The sequence below is a fragment of the Astyanax mexicanus genome, chromosome 17, assembly GCF_023375975.1.
Source record: "Astyanax mexicanus isolate ESR-SI-001 chromosome 17, AstMex3_surface, whole genome shotgun sequence".
NCBI classification, from domain to species: domain Eukaryota; kingdom Metazoa; phylum Chordata; class Actinopteri; order Characiformes; family Acestrorhamphidae; genus Astyanax; species Astyanax mexicanus.
Window position 1 is genome coordinate 40,701,621 of NC_064424.1, and position 25,676 is coordinate 40,727,296.

The window sequence follows — 25,676 nt, forward strand, 5'->3', positions numbered from 1 at the left end:
GACATAATGTGAATCTGCCAGCTGTTTTTACATTGTGACAAAAGTTCATGATGAATGGACGAATAGAAATGCTCCAAAATTACTACAACATAAAAATAAAAAACACAATTTGAGACAATTTATTGCACTAGATTTTTAAGTGTTGAGGCCAACTAAACTTTTAAGTTTTTAAGAAACCACAACCAGCTGTTCCAACTAGATATCTTTAGTTCGGATGATTAATTAAATAATATGTATAAAATATTCAAATATTAAGTCTCACACACTTAAAAATTTACTTTATGTTTTAGCTGACCTAATTTAAGTTCTAGAATGTGTTCTGCTGATCCTTTAGGAATATAAAAACTATAAAAAATAATTTGCGTCAATCACAGGTTTTACATTAATAAAATACATGCACTGAGCACAACACTATATATTTTGTCAATTTAAGTTAGCAACTGGAAATTTGTGACTGTTACATATCTATCTAATTGTCAGTCATATAAGCAGTAAGAACCTACTTAATAATATAAGGTTGAGGCAATAACTTTGCTATAGTTTATGGTACAATTCAATATTTTTTGTTAAGCTGACTTAAAAATATATATATATATATTATATATTAAAAAATATATATTTTTTTAAATAAAAATTTTACATTGAAAAATAAGAGATATGGCTAGAACTGTCCGTGTAAACAGACAAGCGACTATGTGGAGGCCCAGAACATGGCAAAAGTCATGGGACAAAATACTATTTCTTGTCCTATAACATAGTAATTTGCATTTCTCCTGTAGAGGCTGTTTTTAGAGTCTTCTTATTCATCCTTTCTTACAAAATCAGGGTTGTTAAAAAGAGTTTATGCTGCTTTTGTTGGAGTAACTTTTTCTATTGTCCAGGGAAAAAGTTTTCTGCTAGATTTTGGAGAGCACTGTCGTATGAATTTGACTGCAATTCCCTCATATATACCACCTCATCCCCAACTCCCCTAACTCATCACAAAAGTACTGGATGGAGCACCATTATTTCAGGGAACGCAGTTCCACTGTTCCACGGCTCAATACTGGAGAGCTGTATACACCTCCAGCCCACACCTGGTATTAGGTATGGTAGGAATAGTTTCCAGGGACGCCTACTCTATTGGCAACACTTCTCTCTATAGGGACAAAACAAATTGTGTGTGTGTGTGCATTTGCATACATATTGCATGTGTTTCCTTCTCATGTAAAGTTGTTATTTAGGAAATATAAGGTTTTTGTTTGACAGCAACAATATGGATCTTAGTAGAATTTAATTTAGTGACCCCAGATATTCAGATTTTATGTGATTTTGTACAAGTTTGTGCGAACCAACTTTCCTAGAAATTTCCTAGAATTTCCCCTCGGGATCAATGAAGTGTCTGTCTGTCTGTCTGTCTGTCTGTCTGTCTGTCTGTCTGTCTATCTATCTATCTATCTATCTATCTATCTATCTATCTATCTATCTATCTATCTATCTATCTATCTATCTATCTATCTATCTATCTATCTATCTATCTATCTATCTATCTATCTATCTATCTATCTATCTATCTATCTATCTATCTATCTATCTATCTATCTATCTATCTATCTATCTATCTATCTATCTATCTATCTATCTATCTAAACCAGCTACCAAACACCAGAACATCCAAAAACTCCCACTACAGCGCCTTCATCACACACCCCACCTGCTGAAACGTCCCAACATGTTCAGTTATACATTGCTGCATGACATGCATGTGCGAGAGAGAAGGTGTCTCAGTACACACACACACACACACACAATCAAACACACACACACCAAACTCACACACAACCAACAGGGTCCTGGGAGAGTGTGTTAGAGTACAGTCTGCAATACAATGTTTCCCACTGTCCCACTGTGATGACACTGCACTATAGCTCTGTGAATGTACTGTAGCAAATCAGATAGCTTCTTCAGCACACACACACACACACACAATTACTTGTGGTAATCACACATCTCTAATGTGCCAGCACAGCTGTTCTCTCAGCAGAGGACTGAACACACACACACACACAATATTTCTCATGACATTCACATTTCTCAATCTGGCAACAAAACAGCTTATTTTACAAAGATGTCTCTCCCCTCTCACTCTCTCTCTCTCTTTCTCTATTTCTTTTTCTTACACTATTTATTTTCACTCCATCTACTTTCTTTAGCAGGTTCTCTCTCTTTCTTTTTAAATCCCTATCTCCTACTCCCTTCTACTCTCTCTTTTTCTCTATTTTCTCTCCCTCTATTTATTTCGACTCTGTATTTCTCTACCACTCTCTACATCATTGCCTCTGTTTCCTTATTTCTCAATATTTGCCTTTTTTGTTTTGTTTGCTTTTCTTCTATTTTCTCCTCTCTTCCCTATCTTTCTCTCCTCTCTTTTCCATCTATTTATTTCTCTACCTCTATGACACTGCCTGTTTTCTCTATTCTTCCTTCTCTATTTTATTTTCTTTCTGTTCTCTCTCTCAGTATAGTTTCCCGTCTCCTTTCTCTCTCCCTTAACCTTTCTCTTTCTCTGTCTATATTTTCATTTTTGCTGTTCTCTCTATTTCTCTCACTCTCTCCTACTAACATCAATTGTAACTTGTAATACTGACAAAACAGCTGTTTCAGCAAAAGGAAAACACACTCTTTCTCTCTCTCTCTCTCTCTCTCTCTCTCTCTCTCTCTCTGACACACACACACCAGCTCTACTGCTCTCTCACACACAAACACAAACATGTATACCCCCTCTCCCACCAACAAACCCCCATACCACCACCACTACTACCACACACACACATTTTTAAATCTGATAACAAAAGCTATTTTGGTGTAGGCATAACAGTGTGTGTGTGTGTGTGTGTCAATGTGTGTGTCAATGTGTGTGTCAATGTGTGTGTGTCAGTGTATGTGTGTAGCCTCCAGTTGTTACAGCAGCGCGTGCCCCTGCAGCGCGGCTGGTACTCACCCTTGTAGTGCAGCGCGCGGTCGGTGGTGAGGCGCACGCTGCCTGAGAGCGTCTCTCCGGGGCTGTAGACCAGCTTGTTGCTGGTAAAGGCGATGCTGAACTCCTGTAGTTTACCCATCGCTCCGGATCGGGAGCGGCAGCGCGAGCAGCAGCGCGAACGGCGCTCAGGCACACAGCGGCGCGAGCGGGGTGCGTTGCGTCATTGGCTCGGCACCCAATCAGAGAGGCGCTTCTCTCTCAGAGACAGAAACACTGTTCCTGGGGCGGGGCCTGAGTGTGTGTGTACTGTAAGAAGCAGGTTCCCATTATATTATAAACATATTAAAGTAGTATATATTTAAATGTTTTAACTTACATTTGAAATAAATTAAATAAACTCAAATATGGATACATTTAATTAAATTTTAATAAACTTCAATAAACTCAAATTTGAACTAATCTTAATTTACGTTTTAATAAACTTAAATAAACTTAAATATAAATACATTTTAACAGTTTCACAAAAAAAACTGTAAGAAACAATAACGTAATAAACTTAATACATTTATTTATTATTAATCAATAAATATAAACTTAAATATAAATAAACAAATTAAAGTACAGTACAAGTCAAGAATTTGGACACTTTCTCGTTCAAAGTTTTTCTTTATTTCTTTCTCTAATTTATTTTTTTACATTGTAGATTAATATTAAAAGAAAGACATCAAAACAATTAAGGGACACGTGAAGCTTAAAATTAGATGAATTCTGGTTAAATTGATTAAAGTTGTTGTTTTTACAACAAGCAAAGTAATCTTACTCCTAAAATGCCATTTTTAAAGTGCAGGCTAAATATATGCAGTGTAATAAACCATACTAATGTAATAGGTTGACATTTTCATTTCAAACTAAAGTAGAAACGGGTTTGCCATCAGTTAGGAGAGGAAGCCAGTGATTAACTGTGGCACTATGAGACACACACACACACACACACAGTAAGGGGAAAATACATTAAATCACAATAGAGTTTTAACCTCCGCCACCCCTCTTTCCTGAAACATTAACACACTCCCAGTCCCCTGGGTTCGCTCACTGCAGCAGTGGGTGTCTGCTGAAGGCCTCAGAAAGCCCGGATCAGCAGAAGGCCCGGCTCAGGCAATCCGCCTTCTGTACACAATAACAGAGGTCAGAATGTGACAGAACACAAGACTGTTTTCATATCACACACAGGAATTACAGCACTGCGAGATTAGACCTCACTCTACTATTCATTCATACACTCGTTCAGAGAGAGAGAGGGATGAAAAGAGAGTGAGTGAGTGAGTTCATCCTGGGCAGAACCGTTCTGGATCACACACTTCCCTCAACCTCACTATTAAAGCGGCTATATGTGCACTATGGGAAAAAGCATGCAGAGCTATTCGGAAGAGGGTTGACAACATCATTAGCCCCATTTCAATCTGGTGTAAGTGATTTGAGAGTGTGATCCAGCCCATTGTGCAGTATGGGAGTGAGGCCAGGGGTCCACTCAGTGACAGCACACACATTTTACATGTTTACATTTTATTGTAATTATTGAGAGAGAGAGAGAGAGAGAGAGAGAGAGAGAGAAAGAGAAAGAGACAGAGAGAGGGAGAGATGTACAGAAAGTGAGAGAGAGAGAGAGAGAGAGAGAGAGAGAGTGAGAGGCAGACAGAGATACAGTGAGAGTGAAAGACAGTGAGAGAGCGACTGGGCAGAGAAGAAGAAAAGAGGGGGAGCGAACTCAGAGTATTTGGGATGGAGTTCGGGGCAGCTTCGCTGTAAAGCGTGAAGCCAAAGCCCCCCTCACATGAAGAGAAACACGAGAAGAGAATAAAATTAAAGAAGGAGGAAGATGGGGAGGAGGTGGGTGCGAGGTTTGTTCAATGAGCAGGTAGAGAGGAAGTGACGGTTTAAATAGGGAAGGAAGTGGGAGGAGTGAGGGCGTGGATCAACTCCCAAAACCTAGTTATGATACATAACTCCACGTATAGCTTTTGGCACCCACTCTTGCATTTTTCTTTTGGGTTTATGCTGCTTTTCTCCGTTATCTTGGTTAGAGATACAGTAGCTGCTTCACTTGTAGATGGTGCAGCTTCGGGGTCTTTTGTTGTGAAAAACTCAAAAAATGAAGGAAAAACTATCCATGATGTGCAAAACACAACACACTTTACTTAGACATTTTTTGTTTTACAAACAATTAACTATTAAACCTTATTAATTAACTTCACATCTTAAATTATATTTACAGAACTATCTACATATTTAAGATAATTTTTGCTATGAAAATGAGAAAAAAATTATTTTGTTAAAAAATCACAGGTAACACTGTGATCAACTATAGACTAGTTCATTCTGATTGATTCGGCTCTTTATTACAACAAAAAATATTCAAGTTTGATCTTTTTGGCATAAATAACAATACCCTTGATATTATTCTATGTCTCATATTAACCAGGGACAAAGTAATTAAAATAAAAAAAATAAAAAATAGCGTGTCTGTTCATTTTCATTTTATTTTTTTCAGAATACAAGAATTCTGACCAACGTTTTTGGGGTGTTCACCTTCAGTTCCAGAAAAGTCCCAAGATTTTAAATCTTCACAATGGATTCAGTGAAGTACTGACGATTAATTTGCTGTTATCTTGTGACTTTGTTGAGAAGCACCAAATCATAGTGTCGATTACATTTTACATCACTTAAGTGTACTATCCCTAGTGTTTAGTATTGCACATAGCTCTGTACTGTTTCTGTCTTTTCTCCCCTATTGCCCCGCCTAGTCATTAGTGTTCCCATTTGTGTCTTATTTGTAACCCAGCCCCTCGTTATCATCCCCAGGTGTTCCTTGTCTGTCTCAGTGTATATACAGCCCTTGTCTAGTCTTGTACGGGTTTCAATGTCTGTACTGTAAGTAAGCCTGGCTTTTGTCTGTATATTTTATTAGTTTCTTTTGGTAGTTTTTTGTTTACTTTCTGTGCAAATTTTGTTCATTTGTTTTCTAGTTTGTCTTATTTTTTTTCTTACTTCATTCATTTAACTTCTTCTCAACTGTTTGATAGAGCGTATTTAAGTCACAATATCTTATTAAATAAGTTTTTGTACCATTCAGCAGACATATGTTTTATAAAATACACTGTAAACTGTAAACTCACAATTAGTTTGATATTAAATAATAAAATGAAGTTTTTACAAAATATTATTGCATGTTTCCAAACATAGGTGAATATTTGTGGCTGCGTGTACATTCGAACTGAGATCTTTGAGTAGAATTAACTTATAATAACATATTTTTACTGGCTTCTGGTACCACTGTTTTGCATACTGGGTGTGTCCTCCAGTTTCTGACACTGACTATCAATGTAAAGTGATTGATTACCCCAGCCTTCCTTAGGTTAACTTTTTGATTAGATTTTATTATTAAATGCTTGGTCATTATGTTGTAGGCTGTAAGAGCAAATATCCTTTCCTGAGCTTCTAAATGTGTGTTGTCCTCTATGCTGTTTATTCTATATATTGAGTGTTGCAATTGTGTATTTTCCTTAAACAAAATGTATTTTGTTCACCTGATAAAAAAAGTAGTAATTAAGTTGGACAAAAACTGTATTATTCGAGATTACTTTAAAAAACTGAGGTGACAAATTACCTCAAATTATTTAAATAAATTCAGTAATATGCCTTTTTTTTTGTTTATCCCACATGTTGGTGGTTTTTGGTGGAATTTTCAACCTTTTAGAGGTTTTGATGCATGGAATTATTACACTTTATTACTACTAATCCTTCTTCTTCTTCTTCTTCTTCTTCTTCTTTGTCATATGTTGATAATTATTATTATTATCTTGTATTTTTTGTTTTGAACATCTCAAATCAAATACAGTGGGGTCTTTACAAAAAAAACAGTCATTGATTTTATTATTTCCTTAAAAATAAAAATATTTTACTATTTTTTTCTAAAACTAAAAAAAAAATCAGTGCCTGCCAGCCTTGTAAAGCACTTTACAGCTTTAAAGCCTTGTAAAACAATCACAGATATGTTTGGCCTACACATAGGAAAAGTTCACATTGCAAAGGGATGAGTCAGTCACTGAGAGGTCGTTCAGCATTCTTGGCTGTCCATCAAGAATCTTGAAACTGTACCAAAACACTGTTATATCAGAGAGATGCTTAAAATGATTGTATAGTGTAATGATCATAAAGTACCAGTTATACACCAGATACTACTGTTAAACCGTTATAATGGCAGGTGAAGGAACTGTGATTAAAAAAACACTACGTATATGTTTTAATTAGTGGTGTCAATTGATTAAAAATGTAATAAAACAATAAAAAAACAATAAACAATATTCTGTAATGAACTGTGATTATTTGCACTTGTTCTTCTTAAGACACAAGTTTTTATAATGGATATTTAAATGTAAATTGTGAAAGAATGAATGTAAGACATGTAAAATTTAATTATATTTATATTAGTGATGTTCAGTTAAAAAACTAGTATATACTTGTCTGGCTGGAATAAAGAATTCATGACAAATTGCATAGAAGAAACGTTTTTTACTTTATTGTAAACTTCTCAGCTTGATTGTGAGGATTTCTGAATTAGAATTTAATTTGCTGGGGCGACGAGTGGTCCAGCGGTCTGAAGCGCTGCCACTATGAGTGGGAGGTCGCCAGTTCGAACCCCAGCTCATGCAGCTTTGCCATCAAGCTGCTGGTTCTCAGAGGGAGCAAAATTGGCCCTGCTCCCTCTGGGTGGGTAGATGGCGCTCTCTCCCCACATCACTCCTAGGGTGATGTCTGCAGCACAGGGCATCTGTGAGCTGGTGTATCAGAACCGAGCCACTGCGCTTTCCTCCAAGTGCGCTGTGATGCTGCTCGGCAATGCTGCATCAGCGGTGGCTGACTTCACATGTATCGGAGGAAGCAAATGTTAGTCTCCGCCCTCCTGGTGTGTTGGGGCATTACTAGTGATAGCGGGAGTCCTAGTGAGTGGGTTGAGAATTTGGCAGTGTACATTGGGGAGGTAATGGAAAAAAATAGAAAAAAAATTATATAAAAAAAAAAAGAGAATAAAAAGGGCGTTTTCACATATGTAGTTGGGTTCTACAGAATGCTGAAAATGTGCAGCTGTGCTTTCAAACACTATTTTCATTGGAACACGCAGTGCAGATGTATTAAACCTAGTCATGTGGCTGCGAGCAGTGAATGCAGTATATTTTCTGGCTAATATATCAGAATAAACTCAGCAGTTTAGCTTAATTAAAATAAGTATATTTTATAGCTAGGTTGGATTGAAACTATATTACATTCTTACCACAAAGGAGCCGCTCCAGAAAAAAAAAAAACATGCATTGGGCGGGGGTGGGGCAGATTACGGCGGATGTTGGGTTCAAACTTGGTGCTGTAATTAATTACATAAAAAAATATTAACACATTACTGATTCCAAATTAATTACATGCGTTCGGGCTAACGCTTTAATGTTGACAGCCCTAGTTTTACTACATGTATTGAGATGCCACATGTCATGGGACAGGAATTAATATTGTGTCCCATGACTTTTGGCCATGTCTCCTGTAAACTAGAAACCACTGCACTGACCTGTGGGATGTGTGTGTGGGGGCTCCTGCATTGAACTGAATGTGATTTCTGATTTCTGAGAAGCTTCTGTGATTGCACAGACAATTCTAGACAGACGCTGCCGCTCATGATCATTAACAGACAATATTTTCCTTATACTGACTGAAGCACTTTTATAGCTTATGTTGTAACTAAGTTATTTAAAGTTTATGAATCATTTAGGTTTGTCTTATTTGATGTGGATATCATGTTCCTTATATATATATAAAGGCTTCTTGTATTCTGGCTGAAGCACTTTTATAGCTTATGTTATAACTAAGTTATTTATAGTTGATAAAGCCTATAGGTTTTTTATTTGACGAGAAAATCTTGTTGCGTTTATGTATATAAAGGCTTATTAGTTAAAACACTTTTGTTTTAATCTGTTAAATTTGTTTACAAAGAATAAGAAGCTCTGCCTCTTGTAATTTAAAGTTATTTCTATTGGTAATAGTTATATAGGCTTATGTTTGACAGGGATGTCATGTTATTATTTTTGCTAAATGCAAAAGAAATTGAGCATTGATTTATTTTGACTGCTTTTATTTCTAAAGTATTATAGTTTTTGTGAAAGGAGGTTTCAAAGATTTAAATTAAATTTGCAGACACTAGTAGGTACAGATTTCCATTAGATAGATAGATAGATAGATAGATAGATAGATAGATAGATAGATAGATAGATAGATAGATAGATAGATAGATAGATAGATAGATAGATAGATAGATAGATAGATAGATAGATAAAAAAATGTGCAAATACACAGTTATATAATAATTTAAATTTGCAGTGCAAGCTGCAGGAATTGCAGGGATTCTTAGCAGTTTTTTTTCGGAGGCCTTCAAAGTATTTATATCGATATTGAAATTATATCGTATCGACCGAAATTTAAGAAATATATCGTGATATAAATTTTGGCCATATCGTCCAGCACTATTTGTTATTTTACAAAATAATTTGTATAAGTAGAATACAGAAATTACCTGTTATTTAACAGCTTTTCACTAAAGATTTTGCTCTAGAAATAAACCTGACTTAAGTTTATTTGACTGTGACTGCTACAGTGTTGCCAATAATCAATACTTCTGACTGTAGAGTGACAGAAATGTGCCGCTGTACACAGACACAGACACAGACTGGTGATTCTCCAATAGTAGCATCACTTCAGTTTCATTACAGTTCTAATCAGATCCACCTGATTCTTCAGTCAGATGCTCAGGAGGCCTCAGTATCAGAATCAGGGGTGTGGAGTTAGCTATGATGTCACTGATATAACATCACTCATCATCTCTGAGTCTTTGAGAAAAAAGAGAATGATATTCTTATGTTCTTATAATGTAATTATGTAGTTGCCTCTGGATTCTTATTGGTGTAGCATGGTGGTGGTCATTTCCTACATTTTGTAATTATGCCACCTGAAAATGTACACTGTAAAATGTGATAAGTTGATTTTATTAGTTAGAACTTGGTCTGAAAATGTTAAGTAAATATAACTGTTATTTTCAAATAAAGTTTAATTAATGTCTACTGTTTAAGTGTACTTAAAACTGTTTTTTGTATGTTTTATTAACTAGTAATTACTAGCAAAAGTAATTCTAAATTGTAATTTTAATGTTTTGGCAACTTACAGTACCATTCGAAAATTGGCACACTCCTTACATTTAGTGTTTTTTTTTTTTCACTATTTTAAAATGTTCTGCATTGTAATTTAATAAAAAAAAGGTAAAATTATCCAAACTATGAAGACAAACATATGGCATTATTACGTAAACAAAAAAGTGTTAAACAAGCCAGAACATGTTTAATATTTTAGATTCTTCAAACTCAAAGTAGCACCTCTTGCTTAGATTAGACAGTTTTGCACATCTCTGCTGGATTTTCTCAGTCAGATTTATGAGGTAGAGTCACCTGGAATTCAGGCTTTCAGTTAACAGCTGTGCTGAACTCATCAAGAGTTAATTACCTGAATTTCTTGTCCTCTTAATGTGTTTGAATTGGGGAGGACATGGCCTTTATGCAAATAAAGAGTTTAATTGAGCAAACCTTAATTATAACTCTGTGGAGTTGGGCAGTGTTTATTGGGTTTATTTGGGTTAACACTGAAATATTTAACTCCGTCATTGAAGACCATTTAAATCTGAAGGAGTTAAAATTACACATTAAGAGTGAAAATCATCTCTTTGCTTTTAAATCTGAAATTTTAACTCTCCAGTTTTAGCTCTCCAGTTTGGCCCATGACTTTTGGCACCTCAGTGTAGATCAAGACCAGGTATAGTCCCAGTCTATAAAACTGGCTAGTTGGTTTGTGGTGGCCATGATATATGGAAATATTTATCATAGACTGTTTACCATAGACTTCTTTTTAAGCTTTTTAAAATTATTATTATTTAGTTATTTCCTCCTTTTTTTTTTTTTTTTTTTTTACACATTTTTACACATTTTAACAGAGTGCTTGCATTTGCTGCACCCTGGTGGTTTGTATAATAATTGCATGAGCACCATGGTTTTAAGATAGGTCTTCTGTGATAAAGAGCTGTTTTCTGAAGCTTAAATTTAGTGCAATCAAACAGTATCTGATATCTATTGTAATATTTTTACATTATGTTATAAATAAATACATAATAATATACTGTGGCCATTTACCTAATAGGCCTCTCACCTGAAGTAGCTGAAGTATTACCCCTTTCAGATCTAAATTATATTCTAGTGATGGAGGGGAATGTGTGATGTAAGAATGATGTTTTCTGTCTGCACTGCAAACCCACAAATAGGCTAAGCTCAATTAAATTAAGTCTGTTTTATGTTAAATTGCATGTTTCCAAAGATTACTCAACTATTTTGAGTTAAGTGAACATTAATGGCCACATGTACATTCTTACTGTAATCTTTGAGTTGAATCAACAATAACTGACTTTTTCTTACTTGTTGAATGTTTTAAATCATTGTTTTACATAAATTCAATCCGATAGAATGCTAAATACATTTGCACATCTACACTCTTTTTTATTTACCTGACCATAAATCACAATCTAAAAAGTCTGAGGTAGAATTATTGTGCAAAGCAATTAATAAACCAAAACAAACAAACTAAAATGTAAAGATTAATTTAACTTCCAATTCAGGCATAAGGACAAAGTTTTTGTCAGTCCTGCTGCTGTCCGTCTGCCGGCTCTGGACTCTGAACTACTCAAAGACTCCGATTCTCAGCATGTGCTCACTGACTCTGACCCTGATCATGTGACTCTTTGGCATTCCCAATCTCCCAGTTACTGATTGTTTTCACCAGTCCTGTCTAGTATAAATACCCCTCAGTTTGCTCTGTTCCCTGCTGATCATTGAATCTAGTTAGCCAGATATTCTACAACACGTTTAATTATATTATTGTTACCAACGTGTTATTATTTCCAACAACCCTTTCTTTTGTTTGTTTCCGACCTATTTTTTTATTTTCCACTACTCTTTTGCCTTTGCCTTTTATCTTCTGGATATTCTGTCTATGACCCTATTTTGCCTGACTACGCTCTGGTATGTTGTCTATATTTGTTGCCATATACTGTTTATTATTGACCCTGCCAGTCCCACACTACTCATGTAATCCTAACCCCTAAATTAATAAACTGTGTGTTTGGTATCTGGTTGTTTCTGTCATGTGTCTGGTCCCTGTGGCAGTTTAAGACTAATAAACTCAAGTTTTCTTACTTAAACTTTACTTAAAAAAATAACCTACAATTCATTTCTAATTATTTAAGTACATTTATTTTATCTAGGCTTAGAGTGCATAATGCCCTCAAAAACAAGTCTAATCTAATCCAAACCATTATTTGTATTGGCATTTTGTCATCATGTCCATTGCAGTAGAAACGTGTGTTTAACATTACCCTTGCATATATATTAAAATAAATGCATAACATATTTAAATAGGGCTCTAAATTAGATTTTTAGTATAGGTAAAAGAAACCCTCAATCTGCTAGCTTTAGTGTGTGAAAATATATGTTCTGAAGAACAGCTAGTCTAAACTGATTAAATGTGAAACAAAACATGATAGAAAATTTACGTCCACACGATGATTAAAAGAAACACAGCCAAGAAGCTTGTTTTATTAAATTAATCATTCATAGATATAACAATAAATACTACAGTGATACATTTAATATAGTACAATAAGGAATTAATGAGCACTGCAGGAGAAAACCTCACAGACCACAAAAGTAGCACCTAATATAAAAACTGCTGTGTTTTATAGGTATATCATGTTAAACTGAATTATTATTACTCCAGTTCATTAATCTCTAAATCACTCAGAATATCCCCCTCCTCCTCCCCCTCCAACAGGCAGGTACGGATGATGGCAGCAGTCACAGCATATGGGTCACAGTTGGCAGCCGGGCGGCGGTCCTCTAAATAGCCGCGCTTGTCCTGGGCCACATGGCGGGGGATGCGGATGCTGACTCCTCGGTTAGCTACCGCCGCTGAAAACTCGTGGATCGGGGAGGTCTCATGGAGGCCTGTGAGTCTCCGCTTGTTGTCCTCACCGCCATGAGGGTCATAAACTCGTATGTGCTCAGCATGTTGTGGGCGGAGTTTATCTATGGCCTTCTCGATGTGCCTGACATAGGGAGGAATTGGTGGGAGAAGAAAGAAGACAAAAAAAAATAAATAAATCAGCATCCGTAACAGCACCATAGTAACATAGAGACATGCTACCCACTGGTCTCTGTGACTATATTTTAATTTTTGAAAACCTGAATATGTCAACTTTAATTAAACTTGAATGTGGACAACATGCTTCCCTTTACTCCTTATACAGTAAATGATAATCTTAATCACACTGAATCCCAAAATTCTATAATCTTCAGAATTCATGATGGCTTGCACTAGGTCAAAGCATCAAAACAACCTCAAGATATATTTGAACCTCCTCCATGTTTGATTGTAGGTACCTGTGTTCTTTTCTTTGTAGGCCTCATACTGTTTTGGTTAACAGTAGAATGATGTGCTTTACCAAAAAGCTCTATCTTTATCTCATCTGTCCACAAGATGTTTTCCTAGACAGATTTAGACTTTAATAATGTACATTTTGGCAAACTGCAGTCTAGGTTTTTATGTCTCAGTGTCAGCAACAGGGTCCTACTGGGTCTCCAGCTATAGCGTTTTATTTAATTTAAATATCGACAGATTTGTTCTGGTTCATGCTGACACTGATGCACCCTGAGCCTGCAGGACATATGTTGCACACCGTGGATAAAGGAACATCAAGATCTCTGGAGATGGACTTGTAACCTTGAGATTTTTTATATTTTTTCATAATGTTGGTTCTCATCTCTTTCTGTTTTCCATGTAAAGTGTGACACACACAGACACACAATGCAAAGATTGAGTCAAATAAACATTTTTGTTTATCTGGTTTCAGGTGTAATTTTTATATTTCTCACACTTTACCTGTCACAAATGAGTTTATGCGAGTATTACATGCTTAAAACCTTAAAAGCTTATTTACCGTATTTTTCGCACTATAGGGCACACTTTAAATCTGTTAATTTTCCCCCAAAAATAATCAGCGTCAGTTTATAATCCGGTGTATTTATAATCCTTTATGTATGAATTTTACCAGTCAGGTTGTAAGAAGCAGTAAAGCCACTCTGCTAAAGTACAGAGTTTTACAGGAGTTTCAGTTTAGTTCTCCAGCACTCTGGCTGGAGCAACATTAGCATTAGCATTAGCCGCTAAGCACTATTTCCCTATTCAGAGGTGAGTACTATCGGCGTGTAGCCTGCTCCTAACCCCTGCTAACATTGCTGGAGCAGCATTAACAATGCCCGCTAACCCCGCTAGCTCATTCTCTGTTCAGAGGTGAATATTATTGGCCTGTAGCCTGCTCCTAACACTGGCTAAGTCTGCTGAAGCAGCATTAGCATTGCTCGCTAGCGGTTAGCTGCTGATGCTAATGCTCCAGCCTTAGTGCTGGAGAAATTCGGGTATAATAAATTCAGTAGTTTTAAGTAGAGAAATCTGTGTAGATTACATTGTCTTATTTATTACAGCTTTGTTTAGTTAGCTTAGCTTTACTTAACTTTACTTAGCTAATTTTGTCTGGCCCATTTTTGGAGTTTTTACCATTATGTCACATTTATGTCATATTAATTAAATTCATTGAATTTGTCATTGTGTTTAAAAGCCTCATTAGTACTCACTCCAGTCCCCCCTCGGCTCTGGTGGCATCAGTGCTGAAGTTGGTATGGCAGCCTGCTCCGTTCCAGTTCCCGCTCATGGGTTTGGGGTCCAGTGTGGCAATCACACCGAAGTCCTCACACACCCTGTGCAGCAGGAAACGTGCCATCCACAGCTGATCACCAATCTCAGTCCCTTCACACGGGCCCACCTGGAACTCCCACTGCACAGAGACACAGAGAGACCCTTTACCTGGCATTCAGTGCACTGGGAGCTTTCAGCATGCAGAGCATGGAGATATGTGATCAGTGATGTGTGTGACTGCACCTCTCGGAGCGTGCTCTGCATCCAGACTGTTTTATACAGTACCCAATGTGCCACACGCTGTAACAGTGTCAGAATAGAGATGAATGTGCAGAAAGCCTGAGGAGCATTTCAGCTGCATACTGAGTTTACACACAGACACCCAGGCTTCTCTAGGAGCCAAAACCATGACTGTAATATTTATAATTTATAATATAAAATAACTGTTGGTGATCTGATTTTTCCACCATTGTATAGGTATATAGTGTGTGTGTTATGTATAGTACAATAATTGCAGTTTTATTATTGTTTTATTAAAAAAGATCACAATAAGCTTTTCTTTTAAAAACAATAGTTTATTATTTGTGGTTGCTAAGTAACAAACCATCAAAGACTATCCATGAAGAGCACAGATATATTTGTTCCATGATGGATAAATTGAATTAAATTGAAAACAGCTGTAGCTTAGAACACACTGTTTGACAACAAATAATAAGAAACCTGACATGCAGAAGGCCTAAAGGTGTTTTATATATATATATATATATATATATATATATATATATATATATATATATATATATATATATATATATATGTATATATGTGCATGTGTGTATATATATTTGTAGACGTGTGCAGGTGTGATGGATCAAAGTATAAACCAATAGAAACACATAGAAAGGTATGTGTTTATAGTTTTCATCCAATCACATTCAGATTCACTCTATCTGAATGGAGAGATGTATCTGGATAGGGGTTTTATTGATTGATGAGAAGTCGAAATCAAAAGGAGTAGAAAGTTCAGATAATTATGTAAAAATGTAAGAAGTACAAGTAATAGGCGTCTGAAAAATAATTAAGTAAGGTAACAAAGTATTTGTACTTTGTTACTCGACACCTCTGGTCATAAACCATAAACCAGGACTGCTATAGTCAGGAACCACAATGTCTTTAGTGACAAATCCAGGTTCTATTTGGGATAGGGTTGCAACGGTATGAGATTTTCACGGTATGATAACCGTCTAAGAAAATACCGCGGTATCACGGTATCACAGTTTGTTACATATATTATTAAACTGACCCTTAAAGAAATTACAACAAAGTTTTTTTGTTCAAGTAACTATTTATTGTAGAAACCTGGAACAATTATAATTTTAATGTCTCCTTTAAAAAAATAAGCTGTACACCATCAGGTGAAGGAAACCAGGTTTTTCCACTACTCTTAAGGGCATTAAGAGTGTATATATATATATATATATATATATGTAATGTATGTAACGTGTGTGTGTGTGTATGTGTGTATATATATATTATATATACATATATATATATATATATATATGTATATATAATATATATATACACACATACACACACACACGTTAAATACATTACATGTCCTCTAAGAAGTAAAGATCCTGTATTTAAAATATTCAGTACAATTATTTAAGTTTAAATTATTTAATATCTGATAAACTGAGCCTGGGTCAGTGTCTGATCAACAACTGTTGTAAACGTCCGTTTTAATGCCAAGTTGGTATATAACCAGATACTGCAGAAAGAGGGGATTTATTTCTGACATGATCCTCACAATAGAGATTTCTATTTTAAGGCGTTCACACCGAGTCTGGTTTTAACATATGAAAAACAGACACGTCAGAATTTGAAAATGAACGCATGTAAATGAATGGCGTCTTTCACATCCAGTCCGGCCAGGACCTTTACACGGACACGTGAATCCATCGCAGCACGCACTTCACGCCTGTCCCTGCGTGCCCAAACTTCGGATAACTCTTACCGCATGCGTTGTGCACGACTACAAAGAGGTTTTATTTAGGTTCAGATTAAAATTATAAACTAAACACATACTTTGCGCTGCACAGCGGGGTGGTGTTCTCGGAGATGGGAGAACAGGTTTGACGTATGTCCATCTTTAGCTGTGACTTTACGGCCACATTGATTACAAATCGGATAACCATCCTCGGGTGCGTTCGGCGGGTCTCCGAAATAGTCCCACACTGCTGATTTTAGTTTAGCCTTTTTTTAGGCGGACGGAGATTTGTTTAGTCTGATGCACTTTCTGCTGTTCTCACCGCTGTGTGCTGAGTAGCTGAAGCGGAGCAGAGTTGCGCATGCGCGGGTGAGTTTCTCCGCTGGCTTGCGTTTTACCGGTAATAAGCAAACACACACGGTATGATAACCGTGCATTTTAATACCATGGTATACCGTGAAACCGGTTACCGCTGCGACCCTAATTTGGGAGCTGAGTATGAATGGGTTTGAGGATAAAGACGTAAAAGCTTCAACCCTGCCTTTGCTGTGAAGCAACACAATGTCCAACACAACTGCTGGTGTGATGACCTGGGGAGCATCGCATACAACAATCATTCACCCCCAGTAGTGACATGAAGGACACTAACAGCTCAGAGACATGTGCTGGACATCCTGCATCCACATGTATTGCCTCTCATGGCAGGGTATCCAACTAATATTTTGTTGCAATGGTCTAACATGCCATTAAAAGACTTTATAACTATAATCTATATCTTTGGAGTTTCCATGTGCTCCATGGGTCTGCGTGGGTTTCCATCTGGGACACTGGTTTCCTCCCACCATCCAAAAACATGGAGATTAGGTAAATTGGATACTCTAAAATCACCCTGAAAAACTGAATGCTCTAAATTGTATACACTAGTGTATATATGTAAAGTGTAGTATGTATATGTAAGTTTGTATGAGTGTGTGTGTGAGTGTAAATGTATGTATGACCTTGTGCCCAGATATGGATTGGCACTCTGTCCTGGGTAAAATGTTGTAGTGGCCAATGCAGTCCTCCAGGTGGACGGTGGTTTCTGGTTGAGAGTATGCTGTGCGCTATTGGCTACTGCTAAGTATAAACGAGTATATCTGAGTATAAACGTCATTGTAAAGCATCCTTAGGTTTCTAGAAAGGTGCTATATAAGTGTAACTTCATTCATGCATTCATGTATTATGCAAATTATTTATCCACATTTCTGTTTGTCACATATAAACTAGTGAGAGATCAGTAAGAGTTTACCTGAGAGGGCATGACCTCTGCATTAGACCCGCTGATTTTGACTCCTGCGTACATACAGGCTTTATAATGGCATTCCACAATGTCTCGACCAAAAGCTCGATCGGCACCCACGCTACAGTAGTACGGTCCTGAGGTCACAGAGAAAAAGAGCAAAACACAGAAATTAGGATACTTATTTACTTTTTAATATTATTCTTTTCAGGTAGATGCTTTTAGCTGCCCATGCTGTTTTTCTCTCAAACATAAAGTAAACAAAGTGTATACTAGTATTTTAATTAACACCACTAATATAAGGGGCTCCAAGTGGCCCAGCAGGCTAAGCGCTGCCACTATGGTCAGGAGATCGCTTGTTTGAATCCTGTTTATGTAGCTTGACATCGGCTACCGGAGCCCTGTGAGAGCACAATTGCCCCTGCTCTCTCTGGGTGGGTAGATGGTGCTCTCTCCCCACATCACTCCAAAGGGTGATATCACTCAGCACAAGGTGTCTGTGAGCTGATGTATCCGAACCGAGTCGCTGTGCTTTCCTCCAAGCGTTAGCACTGTGATGCTACTCGGCAATGCTGCATCAGCAGCAGTTCAAATAGAGGTGGTGGCTGCCTTCACATGTATCGAAGGATGCATGTTCTAGTCTTCACCCTACTGATGCTGGGGCATCACTAGTGATAGGGGGAGTCCTAATGAGTTAGTTAGTGGGTAATTGGCCATGTAAATTAGAGAAAAAAAAATGGGATTTTTTTTTTATAAAATAAAAAAAATGACACCACTAATATAACACAATTCAATTTTAAATTTCGCCTTTAAATTTCTTACATTAGTTTTTTTTTATTTGCATTTAAATATCCACTATAAAAACTAGCGTCTTAAGAAGAACAAGTGTAACTAATCACAGTTAATCACAGAATATTGTTTTGATTATTATGCTAAAAAAAAATAATTAACTTATTAATTAATTAAGAGCGAATTAGTAAAAAAAAAAGCGCCCTCTACGGTCACAAAAATCTGTGTAATACCTATTTATTTATTTTCGAAACACAATTTTTTACACAATTATTTCTATATAATTGTTGCATTGTATTTTCCTACCAAGATCAATAGTATGCTACACTAACACTAGTGATGTGTATGTTCTTTCTCTCACCCTGAGGTTTAGGGAAACCCTTTGATGGCCAGGCGTAAGGATGTTCGTCTGCTCCCAGCAGCGTGTACTCCTGCTCCATCCCAAACCAGGGATTATACTCCTTCACCTTCTCCATGATCTTCTTACAGTGGTGCCGATGATTAGTCTCTGCCAAAAAATAAGAATTAATCAGAGTACACATATATTCAATGAGACAAAAATATTGGACTGTTCAGAAAATTAGCAAAAGAAAATTACACTGCCTGGCCAAAAAAAAGTGGCCACAAAAAAAAGACACAATCTAATATTTAATTAGACCGTCTTTATCTCTGATTGCAGCACGGTGCATTCGCTGTGGTATTGTTTCAATAAGCTTCTGCAATGTCACAAGATTTATTATTCAATCCAGTGTTACATTAATGTTTTACCAAGATCTTGCAGCAGATTTGATGATGGTAGAGTCTGACCACTGCACAAAGCAGCTCTTCTCCATCCAGCACATCCCATTTTTTTTCCAAATAATTGTGTTTTTCTATGAATAAAAAAAAACTAATTATTTTGGATTTAAAGGCTGTGGTATATGTTCCAATTTCAACATTTAAGTGTTTAATTCAGTCAGTGAATTTCTTTATTAAACACTGTTTACATTCAGTTAAAGTAAAAACACTATTAATGTTTTTTTACTCACTGATTTGTGCAAACTGTGTTAAGGTGGAATTTTTAAGGTGGAATGCTAATTATGTAATGAGAGTATGAACATTAACAGGACACTCTTTTGTTCTTGTATTTGTTTATTTATATATTTTTACTTAATATGACAAGATAACACAACTGTGACAACCTATTTTGTTCATTTGAAAGTTTAGCCAGTAAAAAGAAGTCTGTCTTGCCTTTTATATGCTTTTTATATAGGTATGTCATAGTGGTTACCATACAGTTTAAATATATGTATTTTTTTTTTTTTTTTTTATCATTGCCAAAAGTTTGTTAAAAGTTTAGTTGAGTAGTTCTTTTTATTAAATGGATTAGAACATTACTCAAATAGAGCTATTCACTGTATACCTGTAACTCTACCTCTTCACTACTTTACAACTGATGCTCTCAAACATATTAAGAGACAAGAAATTCAAGCTATAAACTCTTGATGAGTTCAGCACAGCTGTTAACTGAAAGCCTGAATTCCAGGTGACTCTACCTCATAAAGCTGACTGAGAAAATCCAGTTAAGATGTTCAAAGCTGTAATCTAAGCAGGAGGTGCTACTTTGAAGAATCTAAAATATAAAACATATACTGATGTGTTTAACCCTTGTGTGGTGTTCGGGTCTGTGGGACCCGTTTTCATTTTTCATCAAATTATACTAAAAAATATTTTTTCTAACTCAAACTCATTGGCATTGGCTCATTTTTTGTGAAAACCATATATCAAAACACATTTTCGATAAACACACACTGTAAATTTGAAACTAACCAAATTTTCTACTCATATCTTGATTAAATTAATTTTCTAATTAATTACAAAACTAATAAAAAAAAAGAGAGTAGCACTTTTTGAAAGAAATGTAACATAAGAAAGGTAAAGGGCAAATATTAACCATGTAAGCTGTTTATATTGCTTGCAATTTAGGTGAAGCAAGCATGTGTAAAGCACTTTAATGTAAAATTGCTTCATTTTGCTGAATTAAATACAAGTAACAAAGTAAACGAGTAACAAAAATATGAACACCACACAAGGGTTAAATAGACTGATGACTCCAATAAATCACTGCTTTCTATTATACCTTTGCCTGTTAAAACATAGGATCAACACCAGATGTAGAAGTAAACAATCATACCAGTAGGTTGGCGGTCATACTTGAGCACTTCACACAGCACCAGTTTGTTGGGGTCCAGAATGAAAGGGTCCCTGAACATTTTCACTGGGATCAGGAACATGTCACAGTTTTCCCCCGTGGCCTGGCCTGTGCTGGAACCATCGAAGATCCACTCTGGGATATCTATCACAAACACACACCAACACGTTGCAAGAGGAAACAGGGGGTATCAGGAACATGTATCTGAGTTAAAGTAGAGATACACAATGTAAAATATTACTCTTTCCTTTTAGACCTTCAGACAAAACACAAAACTTAATTGTGTAATTTACAAAAAATAATTAAGCAACTGAACGTAGAATTTTGATATACTAGTACTGCCTATTGAGCTATTTTGCCTTGGGTATATAAACACTTATCATAGAATAGATTTCTATGAGTTGTTAATCTGCAACACTTGAAAAAGCAATTCTAAAGCTTATAGAAAATAAATTGAGGTAACATTTTGCACTCATTTTATTTGAGTAGAATTAACTTCATAATTTAAACGAATATTACCCAAACTCAACAGTTAAAACAGAGATAAATAGAAGTCAACATAACATTTCTTAGTACAATAATAGAAAAGTGCATGCTCCCTATTGGTTTCGGGCATCAATCATTTGCATAAAGAGCATAAACTCCAACCCCTAAATTACATCAGTGTGTATTCTTGTCAACCAGAACTATCTTCCCTTTGGTTGTTTAATGAATAAAGGAATATGAGATAATATTTAAGTGATATATATTTAATATAAGTGCATGCTCTTTCCTAATTGATGCATTTGCTTCATGCTTTTTCAGGTTTGATATTTTATATTTTCAGACACACATAAGCAAAAAAGTAAGGACTTACTTTTTTTTAGGTTTTGCCTGAAGTAGTGCAGTAAAAAGTAAGGTTATATTACATTTTAGTGCACTACAATGTAGTGAAGTTAAAGTAAAAAAAGTTACCCATTTACAGTATTTCAGATGTCACAATATGTGTTTATTTATTGGATGATATATTGTTCCAGAATATATTGCGATAAACAATAGTTTTTTTTAAGATCTTTTCATGCAACTGATATATTGATGATACAATAGCATAATAATGCAGTTACACCCTTCAGTTACCCCAAATACAGTGAACTTTTAATTATTAAGAATATTGAGACATGTAGCATTTAAATATATAGAAAATAAATAAAATATGACCACTGTTTATAAACAAAGTTACTAACTCATTTAAATACAGTGGGCAATAATAAAAGTTGTCTGAAAAGATGGAACTCATGTCTATACTAGTGCATCTCAAAAAAATGTAATAGCATTGAAAAGTTACTTTATTTCAGTAATTCAGTTCAAAATTCGAAACTCATATATTTTAACAATGTGTTACACACAGTGTGATATATTCTAATTGTTTATTTATTGTATTGTTGGCTTATTAATATGGCTTACAGCCAATGAAAACCCACAAAAGGTTTTCAGGAAATTTGAATATAATAGACCATTTGGTACTATTAGCAGTGTAGGCAGTGTGCCAAGTCCTGCTGGAAAATGAAATCAGCATCTCTAGAAAGAATATCAGCAGAGGGAAGCATGAAGTGCTGTAAGATTTTGTGGGAAAACAAAACTGCACTGACTTTAGACTTGATAATAAAACACAGTGGATCAACACCAGCAGATGACATGTCTCTCCAAACCATCACTGATTATAGAAACTTCACATTAGACCTCGAGCAGTTTGGACTGTGTGTCTCTCCACTCTTCCTCCAGACTCTGATCGCTTGATTTAAAAATCTGATCTGTGATGGTTTAGAGAAACATGTCATTTGCTGGTGTTGGTCCACTGTGTAATATAAGGCCAAAGTCAGTGTAGTGTTTTGCTAAAACCTTTTATGGAGATTCAGATTTCATTTTCCAGCAGGACTTGGCACACTGCCCACACTGCCAAAAATACCAATTGATCTTATAGAGTATTCTAATTTTCTGAGACACTGGCTTTTAGGTTTTCATTGGCTGTAAGCCATAATCATCAACAACAACAACAAAATAAATAAATAGGTCACTCTGTGTGTAATACATCTATATAGTATATTAGTTTCACATTTTGAACGTGTACTTGTTTTTTTGTGAATAATAAAATTTAAAATTAAATTTAAATTTAATACCCTCTATTCCACTGGGTTCACAGTCCAGGGTCCGAGTCTTACTGCGCATACCCTCCCCAGATCCATCAATCCAGATGTAGGTGACCTGACACTGCCCACCCTGAGGAAGACTGAAGTAGTGGGAGCGGAGGGTCTTACTCAGCTGAGAGCTGGCAGATATGGAGGATGTCATGACAGAGCCTGAGAGGACAGCAGTGGACCGGAATCTGTAAAACCAACAGTTAATGAGCAGGAAAAAGAGTCATTGAAGACAGTACCTTCAATTTGTTCTTGTGGCTTGTCTGTTGAACTTAACTCTTGTGTGGTGTTCGGGTCTGGGACCCATTTTCATTTTTCATCAAATGATACTAAAAAAATACTTTTTCTAACTCAAACTCATTGGCATTGGCTCATTGTTTTGTGAAAAACATATATCAAAACACATTTTCGATAAACACACAGTGTACACCCCCCCCCACACACACACACACATTTATATTACATACAGTATGTTTGGCCAAGGGCTATTAAACATTACTTCATTTGTAAATTTGAAACTAAACAAATGTTCTACTCATATCTTGAGTTTAATTCATTTTCTTTTACATTTTATTAAAAAACTAATAAAAAAAACAAGCACTTTTTTAAAGAAATGTAACATAAGAAAGGTAAAGGGCAAATATTAACCATGTGAGCTGTTTATATTGCTTGCAATTTAGGTGAAGCGAGCATGTGTAAAGCATTTTAATGTAAAATTGCTTAATTTTGCTGAATTAAATACAAGTAACAACGTAAATGAGTAACAAAAATATGAACACCACACAAGGGTTAAAAAATATCTGTTCTTTCAAGAGTAAGTAGAATATTCTAAAATATACATTATACATACACGCCATTATACTATCAGAGCATTAGAGCACTATAAAGAACACACTTACCTACTCAGAGATGATGAGCTATGGAAGACTCGGCTGTTCCCCCTCTTTATTGTTGGTGCTGCTCCAATCAATTAGTAACGACCGGTTTGAGATGCTGAATGCTACTTTTAAATGCCCCATGTGACTGAAAGGAAACACCTACTCCAGGTTAATTATAGAATATAGAGTGAAGTAGTCAGTACAGGTATAATTTATGGTAAAACACCACTAAATCATAATATTAATCATTTACAATGCAACATCTTCTTATCTGAATGTCTTTTTAAAAATAATTAATCAGTCTACTGGTAAAGAATGTACCTTCAAACATTATAAGAGACAAATACATTTATTTTAGATAGTCCCTCAGTTGTCACTGTCATGCAAATACTTATACTCCAAAAAGGCATCTTCAAAGGAAAAGAGGGAAAAGCATCTTAATATGCTATGAAAAATGTAAAGTAAACTTTCAGGTTTACATTATGTAAAAAAAATGCAAAATAGCAAAAATAAAGATACTAAGTTTTTGTGTAAAAACTAAAATATTATAATTTTTTTTATCTAATTCTTATTTATTTCTGTGTGTATTTGTACTTAAATTAGGGTAAAGGGACAAAGCTAACAAGCTGTTGGCTTAAAATATTAAAATACACCGAAAAGGTGTTGTTTTCTGTAATATCATAAAACATAAGAGTTTCTGCAGTTGTTTTATAATTGGCCTGTATAGGATATATGTTTTGTATAACATAAAGAATTTCTTTTTTTTGTATATATACAGGGGTTGGACAATAAAACTGAAACACCTGGTTTTGAAGCACAATAGTTTATTGTGGTGACGGACAGTTCTGGTGGAAACAGGAGAGTTGAGGTGCACATTAAATTCTGCCGTGATTTGATCAGCCGTGGTTTTATGTTATTTTGATACAATCCGGGTTAGCACCCGAAAAACATCCCTTTCAGACAGCTTCCTCTTACAGCGTCCACAGTTAGTCCTGTTGGATGTGGTTGGTCCTTCTTGGTGGTATGCTGACATTACCCTGGATACCATGGCTCTTGATACATCACAAAGACTTGCTGCCTTGGTCACAGATGCGCCAGCAAGACGTGCACCAACAATTTGTCCTCTTTTGAACTCTGGTCACTCATAATGTTGTGTGCATTGCAATATTTTGCGCAAAACTGTGCTCTTACCCTGCTAATTGAACCTTCACACTCTGCTCTTACTGGTGCAATGTGCAATTAATGAAGATTGGCCGACAGGCTGCTCCAATTTAGCCATGAAACCATTTCATTGTTGAACCCCGAAAAAAATATATATATATGAAATAAAATTGGGTTGTAGTACGCACTTTTGTTGAATAGCTCAGCCCTTTTATCCAATGCTCCCAACAGGCTTACAATGCTAGTGATAGGGGCATAGAGTTAACCGTGTAAAATCACTTTTTTTTACACCATTGACATGTTCCAAGTAGCTCCACACTTCATTGGTAGAGTTTTGAAAGTCCTGGAATTTAAAACAAGGCACTGAGA

At 35.8% G+C, this 25,676-nt stretch overlaps 3 protein-coding genes across 3 annotated transcripts in view; all 3 read right to left on the bottom strand.

The window, feature by feature from the left end:
- arrdc1b (arrestin domain containing 1b) overlaps positions 1-3,186 on the bottom strand; it is a 97,769-nt gene extending 94,583 nt beyond the window's left edge. The window contains exon 1 of the mRNA XM_007246053.4: positions 2,981-3,186. Coding sequence (XP_007246115.1) covers positions 2,981-3,098 — 118 coding nt within the window. The 5' untranslated portion in view covers positions 3,099-3,186. The remainder of the gene's footprint in view (positions 1-2,980) is intronic.
- The window catches only part of mamdc4 (MAM domain containing 4), a 173,389-nt gene that overhangs the window by 94,583 nt on the left and 53,130 nt on the right, over positions 1-25,676 (bottom strand). The gene's annotated exons all lie outside the window — the stretch shown is intronic.
- Positions 12,674-23,452, bottom strand: LOC103025378 (glutamine synthetase-like). Its single transcript, XM_022676508.2, has 6 exons — positions 23,251-23,452; positions 21,077-21,238; positions 19,265-19,411; positions 18,124-18,251; positions 14,782-14,981; positions 12,674-13,196 (listed from the first exon to the last, which is right to left on the bottom strand). Exons 1-6 carry the CDS (start codon positions 23,420-23,422, stop codon positions 12,860-12,862), a joined length of 1,146 nt encoding a protein of 381 aa, XP_022532229.2. The 5' UTR covers positions 23,423-23,452; the 3' UTR covers positions 12,674-12,859.

Bases quoted from the DNA above. Each gene is read 5' to 3' on its own strand.
- LOC103025378 (XM_022676508.2), bottom strand. From the start codon at position 23,422: ATGACATCCTCCATATCTGCCAGCTCTCAGCTGAGTAAGACCCTCCGC. The intron at 19,412-21,076 runs GTATGATTGTTT...ATTTTTTGGCAG, and splicing joins GTATGACCGCCAACCTACTG to AGACTAATCATCGGCACCAC. The intron at 13,197-14,781 runs GTGAGTACTAAT...TCCCTATGTCAG, and splicing joins AGAGCCGAGGGGGGACTGGA to GCACATCGAGAAGGCCATAG.